This window comes from Columba livia, chromosome Z (genome assembly GCF_036013475.1).
Source record: "Columba livia isolate bColLiv1 breed racing homer chromosome Z, bColLiv1.pat.W.v2, whole genome shotgun sequence".
NCBI classification, from domain to species: Eukaryota; Metazoa; Chordata; class Aves; order Columbiformes; family Columbidae; genus Columba; species Columba livia.
The window spans coordinates 53,401,713-53,414,322 of record NC_088642.1 but is presented as its reverse complement, the minus strand read 5'-3'; the positions used below and the strand labels follow the sequence as shown (position 1 = coordinate 53,414,322).

Sequence of the window (12,610 nt, the reverse complement as noted above, 5' to 3'; positions counted from 1 at the left end):
ATTGGCTAGTATTGACTGTACATACATTAACAAATTCAATGTCACAACCCAATTCAATCTCACCCTTTGCAAATACTGTATCTCAGGAGAATTTAAAAGGATTTTAGTTTGGAACTTCCTAAACCTCTTAAGGTAAAGGGTAGTTAAAAGGAGTTTTGACAAAACAAGCAGGGAACCCGAAGAACCAGGAATTGAAGCTAAATCACCAAGTAGGAAAATACACGAAGCCAAAAGAATGGAGTAGGATTTTTTTTTTTACTAAAAGCTAAAAACCAGACACGTATATGTTGCCAAACTGACACTGTATTTTAAAATGCAAGTTTTAAAAGAAAGTGTTATGTTGCTCTAGAAATGGTACAGTCTGTACATTCTTCATGTACTTCTGTTTTAAAGATACAAACACAATAAATGGAAAGCTGGATTTTATTTTTCATGTGAGTTCTTTTTTTCCTCTGTACTCTTCATAAAGAAGGTGCCTTTTAGTTACAAAAAAGCTAAAGTTACATCCACTATTCTAAACAGTGCCGTCTCCAGACAAATGATGCAGAAGAAACCTGTTAGCAGTGAACAAGAGTTGGATATTTGAGTATTATTGTTAATTGTAATACTACTTACCTCTTTTATAATGCTTCTGTGCTGTAGGTTTCAAAGCACTTTATTAATAAAGGAAGAATTATCCTCACTTTACAGATGGAGAAATGTAGGCAGAGAGGGTTGAAGCGATTTGCACAGTGTCTCACAGCATGTCACTGACCCCGCTGGGAACAGAAATCAGTTCTCCTCACTCCCAGTGCAGTACCTTATCCACAGAGGCCAATTTTTTGATTTTGTTTTGTATTTGTCTGCACGTCATTAACATTCGAAGACCCCAATCATAGCTGGGGCTCCACTACGCTAATCACAGGAAGACACAGTCCCTGCCCCAAAAAGATTAAAATAACATTAAGGACAAGAGGCAACAAGTACGCAGAAGAGGAAGGAGAAGGGTAACAGTAGTTTCACTGTTACACAGATTACTAACGTGCACAACTTGATGGTTCAGAAACTTTTCCAATCATTGTCTACATCTGTTGCTGAAGAAGTTATAGTTAGTTGGCAGATTCTTCACAGACAGTGTAATAGGAGTGGCTTTAAGTCGAAAAAGGGCAAGAGTACAGTATGAAAGTGCAAAGAGAGTTGTTAGAAAGATATATAGCGTGTGCATGTTCCGTGGCTGCTATTTTCAACACAGCAGAAAGAGGATGTAACTGCAGAGAGACCTAAATGGATCATATTGGAGGTGGATAAACGTGAAATGTTTGGATGATAAAGTCTGAAGGGTCTACATACTGGTAGGCAAAAGCCCATGCCAAAGTCTAGATTGGCTTCTCTAATTTCTTAAAATCATAATGGAGAATGCAGTACCACACAGTTGTCAAATACCAAATTTCTTAATCCATTGTTATCCTTCCATCAGCCAAATCTCTTCATTTCCAAGAAACAAGAGACACAAATTCTATTTCAGGAAATAATAATGAAGAATTGCCCTAAATGAGAGACCTGAGGTGAAGTTAATTTTCACTGAAGCCTTAATTACAGTCCTCTTTCTTGATCTTCTAATCACCTTCATCTGTTGTTCTAGTACCTCTAACTGTGGCCTATTGAAGTTCCTTAAGTGTTACAATCACTTATTTCAAGCACAAGTTACCTGGAAGTAGCTGCTCTTAAAAAGAAAAAAAAAAAACTACAAAATTTAATTCCTTTTTCTTTATATTTTATATGACTATCTTTCTTCTAGATAGTAACATTTTGGATGGCTGGTTGAAGTCTTCCTTACTAAACATTTCATGTAAACATCTTCACGTGAATGGAGCATCTTGGTGATGAACTTTCACAGAATCATAGAATTATAGAATCATTTCAGTTGGAAGAGACCCTCAGGATCATGGAGTCCAACCACAACCCAACCTAACTCTAGCACAAACCCATGTCCCTAAGAACCTCCTCTAAATGCCTTTTAAACACCTCCAGGGATGGAGGTGTTGCTACCTGAAAGCAAAGATGGAAAACAAAGGCATAACAGACTGTGACCTCAAGTTGAGAGGAATATTCCTGTAATATGTACTCCATAAATGAAAACAGCCATAGTAAGATTTGGAGAAGTCAGTTAGACAGTATAACATCTTGTTCTTCTGCCTTCTTATTCAGCAGAGCCTACAAAGATGTGATTGTTTTTGAGAACTCAAAATCCAGAGACTGAAGAATCGTGGTGATGAAGTTGATTGACTGAATTCTTGTCTCCTAAAGCATTCTCTTCATGTGCATCATAAAATTGCCAGATAACAGAAGCTTGATTAGCTTAAAAATTCAGTAATACCCTCAAACGTATTAATCTCCAATTAGGAAAGGGACTGGTTTCAGTTGTCAGGTGGTCTGAATTATTTAAAAAATTGTTCTTTTGTCTAGCATCTTAGTTATCCCTCTATAGTAGATACTGGAGCATCTTTTCACCTGAATGTTTGCTGTTCAATATCGTGAATCACAGATGACTAACATTTGCTGCTCTTACAAAGGCCCAATGCAAGCAGTTAAAATAAGATTGCTTCCAGCAATAACTCTGTCACCAGGAATCCTAAATTCAGGTAAGAATCGCTAACTTCAGTTCAACAGCTTCCTGGCTGGACACAGTCTAGCATAATCCTCTGAGTAAAATGAACAAGAATAAAAAGAAAAAATGAGGTTCTGATATTATCCAGCTTTTGCAAAGACTCAGCATTTCTTCTACAAAGAACAGAATTGTTCAGTAATACTCTTTGTGCTTTGAACAAAATTCAGCGATTATGTCAAACCAGAATAAGACTGGAAAAGTGCTTCAGATCTTTAGATGATACATAGCCCAGACCCTCAGATCTGAATTGTCATGTCCTTTTGGGTGGGAAGTGGAAAGGGAAGAAATTTCTACAGGTTGACTCCTCTCTGTGTTTCAAAATAACATACTGTGGTACTAATTAGATGACGTATTTCCTAAGTTTATTCACAGAGTTCCTTGCCGCGCTCTCTCCATCAGAAAAAAAAAGACTGTGCCTTTTCATGTCTTTGACCTTCTCATTGGAGAAAGGTTTCTCTTTTCCTGTCCTGTCTAGTCACTTTGGCCTCTTGGATACATCTTCTTAATAAGTCTGAGCATTATCATAGTGAAGAAAAAATGAAAAATCTTCCTGCATGTTCACAGGATGACTAAGACCTCACAAATTGTTTTATTCCAAATAAAATGAATGTCAGAACAGCAGTTTGATCTCATCAGCTAGCTTATATTACATAGAAGAATGTTCTTCCGAGTAAATGATTTTTCCACAGAATTCAGCCATTTTTTTTACTTCTTTACTGAAGAAGGGTTTTGCAGGTTAAGTATCTTGAAAGTTTGTCCACAAAACATCTTCAATTCACCTTTCTTAAGAACTTTCTGCAGCAACACTGCCACAGTGATGAAGGCTCATGTTTAAGAATATTCTGGAAGTTTCAAAATAAGCAAGTTGGATGAGTTATCATTTTTTAAAGCTCCATAATGATATTATCTGAGGAATAATAGAATATTCTGACAATAGCAGGAATGTTTCTGTTGTTAATTCACAAAACTTACTTATTCATGTAGTAGTTACAGAAATACCTGCCAAAATATCTGTATCCCTTCTGTCTAGTGAGATAAGCATGGGTGTTGCAGCATACATTAATACATTAAATATATATTCCAACTTTTTTGCTCCTGCCCTGCCTGCTTGCCCCACACACCTTGATCCCAGCCTTGTGATTCTCTTTTTGTGAAGAACCTTATTTGAGGCTTGTGGTCATTTTCTTGATTAGCATTCCTAAATTGTATTTTCAAGCAGACGGAATTGTGACTTCTTCCATGAATGTTGATTTTAAAAACTTGCTTCAATTTGTAGCTAAATTTAACCCAGTGACTAAAGTTGAAGATCGGACATTAGGGTGGTTTTTCTCCTTTTTTTCCCCAAGAATATTTTATTTGAAGTAAGTTTTTTACTAGTGAGATACTACAAACTGAATCAACACGTGTTTTCAAATATCCAGCCCTGTTAACACTTTGGAAGGAGACAACTTGAAAGCAAGTTTGAAGTCAAGAACACAAACAACTATGATGACTTCAGAAATGGGTAATTTGTAGTCCTGGTAACCTGAAAGTATTTTGATTCATGAGCCTGTTTCTGCAGCTACACAGGAAAATTCTGTAAGAGACACTACTAAATATCTGCTGAAGAACCATGAACTGCCATGGTGAAGTCCGAAATTGCTGCATGTAAAGAAATTTTTATTCTAGTATTGACATTTATTGCTAGTGATTTTAACAATCTACTGGAAAGAACAGTTCTGATTTTTTTTATTACATGCATTTATATGTGTTACAAGGAATAATTAATATTTGTCTTGTTAAAACAGCCAATACACAGAACATACTTGTGGGGTGGGTTAAGCGACAGATGAAGACTATTCTGCAACCTATGATATTGTAAAATACGTACTTTCACTTTAACATTAGTGTACACAGGTCTTAGAAGAGTTTTAGAAGTTTAAAGCAAGCAAGCATGTGTGGTTATAGAACAAGATAGCAATGCAAATGGAAGAAATTATAAAGCAAGCACAGTTTAATGGTTATATTTTCCTACCTTATATTTGCCCTGGTCACATCCACATAATGTGCTTTCCATTGTGTAGCTCCTTTGTACTCCTATCTCTCTCCACACAACAACTCGTGCTGTTGATTCCTTGGACTTTTCCACTACAAAGCTGCAGCTGCCCATGCAGAATGCTGGGGCAGTTTGACTCAGGATCTTGGGGAGTGCCTGCAGGACAAGAATTTTGAAAATACTGTGACTATTTTATTTCACTTATGGAAGCAGGAGGACACTTAGGGAATATGCAATCACAAACTGTTATCAGAAAATTGTTCTGCAAGTTCAATTAAAAGAATAGGAATGAAAACATTTTTCCATCTTGAGTTTTCAAAACCCAGTGTGTTCAAGTGACAACAAGTTTGCCATTTCCTGCTTACTAAAATCCTCTATTTCAGCTTCAACCACTAAAACAGAGTGTTAGTCACGTGGGTAAGAAGCAGGATACAGAAGAATTCTTCAGGTGATAACCATCTCCTCCTAATTCACTGAGATAACTTTGCTAAACTAAGCGTACTACACACTCCATTTCATCCAGTTTTAGACCACTTCAACAATCCAATTTTCAGATTTAACACAGGTAGTATTTTATTAATACATAAAATTCATCCAAAATCAGCAAAGCACTAGGTGCATATTTAACTTCAAGAACATGAATCAAAGTTCAATATAACTGTTTACACGATGGCTTTGGAAAAAGAAACCATTTTGCAAATGTATGTATCTGACTAATGCTAAATGACTACATTCTCTCCAGCTTTTACTTGCATCAGTTAAGCCAAATCACATGACCACTTTGAATTCACTGTTTCAATAGCATATATACCATTATTAGTGTAAGCTTGCCCAAATATTTTAGTTCACCTTTTGAAACCAAGGCTTTTCCCCACAACTCTCATTGAGTATTGTCTTCTGCGCACTGCGACAGTGCAGCTGAGGTGACAAAACCCCACATAAACATGTGGAGCAGCAGCCACGAATGGCACCAGATTCAGAATTCAGGAAATGACACAAGAAAATCAAGGAGAGAGAGAATTTTTGTAAAAGTGAACAAGACTTGAGAAAAATCTGAAAGCATCTGTACTCATTTACGTTCACAAGTGCATAGCAAGCGCTTTAACATGCATTCACATGCTTTTCAAGTTCAAGTCTGCATCTCCTCAAAAAAACCACGGCCTTTGGAGGCATTAGGTTGCACAGATTTGCAGTTGCCACAAGGCGGCAGTGGAGTTACACAGAATAAAGAGGCAACAATTCTTAAAATCTTTCGGCATTTTTGAAAGCTTATACAATGCAGCGGATGTTGTTTGTGCAAGTTTGTTATCTATATATATATATTACAGGCACATGTCTTAACTACACATCTTTATAAGAGGAACTTTGCCTATTTCCATACACAGAAATGGGCATTTCCCAGAGCAATTCAGTTTTTTATTTTCTTGCTGCTAGAATATTGTTTGCTATGCTTAAATGACTTCTTTTTCATTCAGTAACTGTAAATGCACAGAAGCATACTTTCCATGTATTTACTGTAACAGTAATGTTGAACAAAAAAAAAGGCATATATTTGTACAAAGACACCCCTGCCCCCCCAAAAAAACACTCTACTAGCATCAAATCCTTAGCTGTATTAGTGCACAATGCTTAAAGCTTTTTAAAATACTTTCAAGTACACTCATGAACCAAAAATATTTCATTCTAAGTAAGTCTTCTTATGTTATAAGGTCACTATGTGCACAGAATAATATCAGGAAGTTATCTGAAAAGTATATTACAAAGTGAAAAAAAATACATATATTTTACAAGTGAAAAAGGTACAAATGTCAAACTTACCCTGTAACCAGGGTCTTCCGTCACGTCACAAGAGGCAGCATTAACATTTGTGTGCCACATTGTCTCTTTGATGCTGCAGCCATACATAAATACATTCTTTTTACGAGAGTGACCATGATAATCACAGTAGACCTACAATAAAAATGAAAACAAGGCATACAGAATTAACATCTTATAAAAGTAACAGAAAGACAAATAAAAATTTTTATTTGTACTACTGAAAGTTCCAAAGAATGAGGAACCTATATAACTTACTCGTGTGTTAAGACAGAAAACATAGGATTCATCTCAGGAAGGTATAACCTTCTACCCTAGCAAATGAGACAGGTTTAGATCTAAAGGTTTGCAGAAGACTGGTTCTCCAAGTCAAATTTAACTGTGGCACAGTTTAGAAGATCATATTAAAATGTTTACTTTACAGACTAGCTACACAGACAACGTTAAAAAGATTCAGAATTGCTTACACACATATACTCACCAAAGGTAAACGTTTTATGGCAGCCAGATATTGCAGTAACCCTTTAGCATGGTAAATAGTGGGATGCAGATCTGGATTTGGATTTTGCCACTGCCTGTTTAAATCTTCTCCACTTAAAGAGCAACGGTGGCTATTGTGGGGGGGTGGAAAAACGCATCATGTAGTCTGTATTATCATACTTTTAAATAAGCCTCCCCCCCACCTCAAGTTTTCCTTGTCACCACTGCTTTTTTGGAAAGAGTCTGGTAAGCAATAAACTTCAGCTTTCTAACATCCCAAACAATGGAAGGGTTTAAGGTTTTTTAAGTTATGTTACACAAAACCTAAAAATAAAGTAGCTTCTTATATGAAGTCAATTGTAATCTTGCTTAATTGCTGTTGAAACAGAAGTGCTGTACTTCTATTCAACTTCTAGTTCAAAATCAGTAATTTCGAATATATGCTATCTTGACAATTTTGGTGTCTTGACTTCTGTAATACAAAAACTAACGTCAACCAGAAATCTATGACTTGAAATACGAAGTTGCTAGGAGACAAGTAGCTGTGAGGAAAAAAAAGAAAAAAAAGAAACCAAAGAAACAGCAAACAAATAAACATCATCTCCGTATTCAGTCAATTATCAGCAGTAACTTTAAACTTGCAGAAATTTGTGTTCACACAGTCATATTTGGTACATTTGTCTTTAGATTGTGTCTGTTTAGACAGATTTCTTAATTGTCCCTGTACTAAACTTTCGCCTGTATTCAGAATTATTTAATTCCAGGTGTTATGTTTTACACATGTTTTTACATATATAAAGACAGGGTTTCATTAAAATCCATAATTGGTTCGATTTTTATTATTTTGTTCACAAAATCTTCTAAAATAACCATCAATAATTACATAAGAAAGAACTGTAAATCCACCATCCCAGAATTTCCATATCATATGAATTCCCTGTGACCAAGGAAATATAGACTTCTGAATGCTTACTTATCACAGTATCAAAAGGTTCTGAAATATCCCTTAAATTTATTAAGAAAGGTGGTAGCAAGTGAAAGAATTACCATAAATAACTTTAATTAAATCAGGATATTTTCTTACCCTTTCTCTTGCACACCTATTAACTTTCCCCCTTTTAATAACATTTCACAACAGCCATTTCCATAACATCCTCTAAAAACTATAATATAAGAAAGAGAAAAATTACATAAAAAGCTTTATCAGATACAAGGACTGTTCTTTTTCATGAGAACCACGAACTTGTTCAGTTTTTCCTCAAAGAAGCTGTGCTGTTATGTAACACTATACCTGCCTAAGACTGTAGTTCAAAGAGACAATTAAAATGCCCTGTCAAATCACATAGGAATGTTTATCAGCCATGAATAAATAAAAATGTATTTTATAAAACTGAAATTCATGGAATAATGCATCTGCCTTTAAAAAGCAAAAAAAAAAAAAGGAAAAATCCTAGCAATTCTGTAAGCGGGGGTTTTTTTATATTAAGTAGATTGCATTTGTATGTTGCTGGGATTAGTTTTGTTTTGTTGTTTTTTTTTTTAAATAACAGATGCAAAGACTCAGTAGTACAGGTTACATATTTGTGAGTAAACTTATGCTTACTTTCCATTGATGACACCATCTGGATTGAGCATGGGAATAATTTTGAAAATATAAGATTCTCGTAAACATTGTGCACTTGGATTATTGCTCATAAGGTATTCCAGCGTTCCCTTCATAACCCAGCTCGCATTAGTCTCTCCAGGATGTACACGAGCAGAGAGGAAAACATAAGGACGATTCCCTAAAAGAAGTACAGAAGTACAGTTTGTTCATTGAAAACAGGCAATGGCCAGCCTCATTTATCACAAGGCAAAATACAGTACCAGTATTATTGACAGAGTTTGCCAGAACATTGTTATAAGGACAGTTAATTACATAACTCTCACAATGGAGCTCTACATTCAATCAATTATAGAGTCACTAGTTCAAGCCAACAATTACGATGACTTTGATGCCTTTTTTCCAAATAGCAATACCAGAGTGGAGGAACAAACCAGGAATGCTGTCATAACTAAAGATCCTTTCAAATCACAATAGCTTAGATATCAGCCTTGTGCAAGATTTTTTGGCAAGCAAATAACCCGAGCATTTGGAGAAAAACATTACTCAGAAACCAGGTATTCTTTTCAAAGACGTGTTGTCTGCAAAATGTAACATACAAAAATATCTAGCAACTGATTTAAAATATATTAATATATATTCTCTTATATATCAAGACATAAATATCCTTATTTGACTACAACAAATAAATATTAAATACAAAGTAAATCCTGAGTATTGATGCCTCTTAATTTCATGAAATTCATTAATCTTGTTTTACATTGTTATTTTTACAATGCACAACAATTAATAATATTTTGATAATAGAGAGATAGTTTTACATTATTTTCAGATGATGACAAAGAAAAGTCATACTTACTGAACTGACAGATATGTTCATAGTAATTGGACTCTGGCATGGCTGTAATAGTGACTAAGGGACAACTGTTGCCAGCCAAAGTCTCACAGAGAACATCTTGCCGAAAATATATCTGTTGAGGGTTGTGCATAGATTCCAGCTTGTGAAGATGCATCTTCATCCCAAAAATAATGAAAAAATACTTCAAATCTTTTGCAGTCACATACCGCAGCCTATTCCACACATACTATTTAATCAATCTTTTTGTTTTTCTAAACAACGTTCAAGTTTCCATCATACATGAAATATCATCCTTTACACCTCTGACTGACTGAATACTTCTCTTTTCAGAGTCTGTTTTTCAAACTGCTTCAAGAAGATGAAGGCACAGAGGGAACACTATTTTCTAAAAGATGATACTGTAAGGGTATGCGGAAAGTAAGAACCTCTGCTTCATTAAGGTTATCTGATTAGGGACTTTCTACTGCAGAAGGGGATAACAAGTAAATGGAGAAGCAACTAACAGCAGAGGGAAACAATCCTGGCAGACCACACATAACCGAAACCATAGCAAAGACTAATGTCTCCAGTCTCTAACTGACGGGCCATTAGGAATCTACAGGCAAAGATTTGGAGAGGGGTACCTGAGGGATAAGGAGAAAACAAAAGGAACAAAAGGATCTGGGATATTCTAGGGGAGCCTGTGGAGCTACACAAAACATATGCACCTGATCCTTACAGACTGCTCTGAGCTACCTCTCTGTGCAGCCCCACTCCCCATCCCATGCATTCAAGTGCTGTCTGGACTAGGTACAACTAACAAGACAGGTGTGGGTGGATTTGGGATTGGTAACTGGAATAATCAAAGGTCTCAGCATCAGTAGCTGCAGAGGCTAGACCTTTTGGGAGCATCTCTGTTGTCACCACAGACTTTGTGTCCAAACTGCCACCTACTATTGGCATTGAAGTGAGTGGACTTGGTGCCAGCAGCTGGAGCTGTAGGCAGTGTTGGCATACTTTGTTCTGTGGTGTCAGCAGCAGAAGCAAGAGGGTATCTAAGTGCCAGCTGCTGGAGTGGGTGAGGGTCCTGGTGTCCAGCCACTGCAGCAAGAATAGTATGTGTCCCAAAAACTAGCTAGTGGTGTGATAAGGGTGACTGAAGCAAGGGAGGGTGTCTCAGCACCAGCACCTACAGTAGGAACGAGGGTTACCATCCCATGTGCCTGGTACCAGCTGTCAGGGGTAGGGGGCAGAACAGGCCTCTTCCCTGACACTAGTGCGCATGGAGAAGTGCATGTGCAATTTGCCAGCAAAATTCAGGGTCAATTACCCAGGGAGTGTGAGGCCCCAGGTCGAGACAGGAGTATCAGGTGGGCAGAAAGTCCATGCTGGCGTCTGGGAGGAACCACAAGTGCAAGAGTGCCTGTGAAACGAGTGTGTGAGTGCACACATCTGTTTGATAGTGACCATCAGGCTGGATTACCCTGCAAGTTGGATGCCTGCACAGCAGGTAAGAGAGACAGGGATCTAGGCAGGGGTATGGCATGGATGGGCCACGTCAGTCATCCACAAATGTGTGTGTGCTTGTTATTCTAAAGAGTAGGTGGGTGTGTACTTTTGACTAGTGAACAGCAATACTTATCAGCAGAATACTACTTGGGTGTCTGCAATTACCTTCTAAGCAACTCTTAATAGTGTTACACATGGGTGCTGTTGAAGGCAGCACCTTGTCTGTGCCAGTCTGTGCATCCAGCCATGATGGGGTGGGGCAGCATGTGCAAGTGAATGTGTATGTGTGTCTCTCTCTCTCTCTCTTTGGGATACATACTCATACTTGCTAGTGGCTGAACCTACATGCAAGGAGGAGAGCAGCAGTCACGGTCCAGCAGCCTGGAACAGGCACCCCCAGGCCCTTTGGCTGGGCTCCAGCAGCCAGGCAGGAGGAACCACCAGGCCCCAGCAGCTGCTCATAACATCCCTGCACAGGCACCTCTTCCAAGTGCAAGCATGGCTTAGTAAAAAGCATCATTCAACGCTTTTGCACAGGGGCCACTGAATCCTCAGTTCGCTATTACTGCTAGGACAGAAACACTCAAGAGACATTGTAGACAAAAGTTTTGCTTAGTGCTAAAAGCTTCACAACACTTCTTCGGCTAATTCATTATCCTAAAAAGGTTTCTAATTGTCTTAAATATAGTAACTTGGATAGGTCAGTTATGAAGAGGTATATGTAGAAAAGCAAGATATGAGTCATTTGACTCAAACACAAATCCTTCGTTCAATTAGCACTGTTTCCAGTCAATTATGAATTACGATGCCCAGAAAACCCATTTAGCCTACAAGCAAATATCAATTTTATTTTTCCAGGGACTGTTCTTTACAACAACCTACACATTTCACCAGTCTAAACACTAATATTTTATGAAAATTCTCCATTTTTACAAGCATTTTGATCTTTATAAAAATAAATTAAAAGAATTAACTTGTGAATGCTTATGTTTCACATTGCCCAAAATATGTAACAGATCATAATCTTCTCACCTTTAAAGTTGAATATGTATATGGATAATGGTAAGCAAAGTAGCAGACATCATCTTTATGCTGAAAAGTCACTGTGAATGTAATTGTGTAATAAGATTTTCCTTTCTGACCTCCAGCAGCAATTGAACTTCTTGAAAAGTGATTCCTAAGTGTAAAACAAAGATAATAAACACATTAGAATGTTCTTTGTTAATATCATTGGTTATTCCTGAACACACATTACAAGACCCAGGAAAATTTTTAGTGATTGTCTTTCTTGTCTGCTCACATCCAGCTTAAATACACTGGTTCCCACCATCAGTAAAGATACTTCTTTATAGCAGTGATACACGATCATTCATATTGGAAAAAGGCAAGCAAACAAACCAAACAACAAGAACTACAACAACAAAGAGGAAGCAAACAATTGTTGTCCAAGAAAGGTAATGTGTGGATATGCTTTATCACCTTATTCTGTGTTCCAGGACTGCTCTACAGTGATTGCACCACAGAATACAGAAGCCTAATTGCAAGCACCACGTGATCAGTATTACTGGAAGTCACTATTAGGATTTCAAGAAAGCATGCATATATATGTTCCCTTAAAAGCTTCTCTGGAACAGTATGCAATTTCTGACAGAAGTACAGGAGATGAACAGTATAAATTTTAGG

At 37.1% G+C, this 12,610-nt stretch overlaps 1 protein-coding gene across 11 annotated transcripts in view; it reads right to left on the bottom strand.

Moving 5' to 3' along the window:
* AGTPBP1 (ATP/GTP binding carboxypeptidase 1) overlaps nucleotides 1-12,610 on the bottom strand; it is a 77,629-nt gene that overhangs the window by 18,579 nt on the left and 46,440 nt on the right. For 8 of the 11 annotated variants that reach the window (XM_065045842.1, XM_065045846.1, XM_065045845.1 and 5 more), the window contains 6 exons: nucleotides 11,960-12,104; nucleotides 9,440-9,593; nucleotides 8,581-8,761; nucleotides 6,979-7,108; nucleotides 6,501-6,632; nucleotides 4,662-4,838 (listed from right to left, as the gene is read on the bottom strand). In XM_065045842.1, the coding sequence (XP_064901914.1) occupies nucleotides 4,662-4,838; nucleotides 6,501-6,632; nucleotides 6,979-7,108; nucleotides 8,581-8,761; nucleotides 9,440-9,593; nucleotides 11,960-12,104 (919 nt within the window). Of the gene's footprint in view, nucleotides 1-615; nucleotides 918-4,661; nucleotides 4,839-6,500; nucleotides 6,633-6,978; nucleotides 7,109-8,580; nucleotides 8,762-9,439; nucleotides 9,594-11,959; nucleotides 12,105-12,610 lie in introns of those variants that run through there. The other 3 variants (XR_010468952.1, XM_065045848.1, XR_010468953.1) reach the window with 3 other exon arrangements.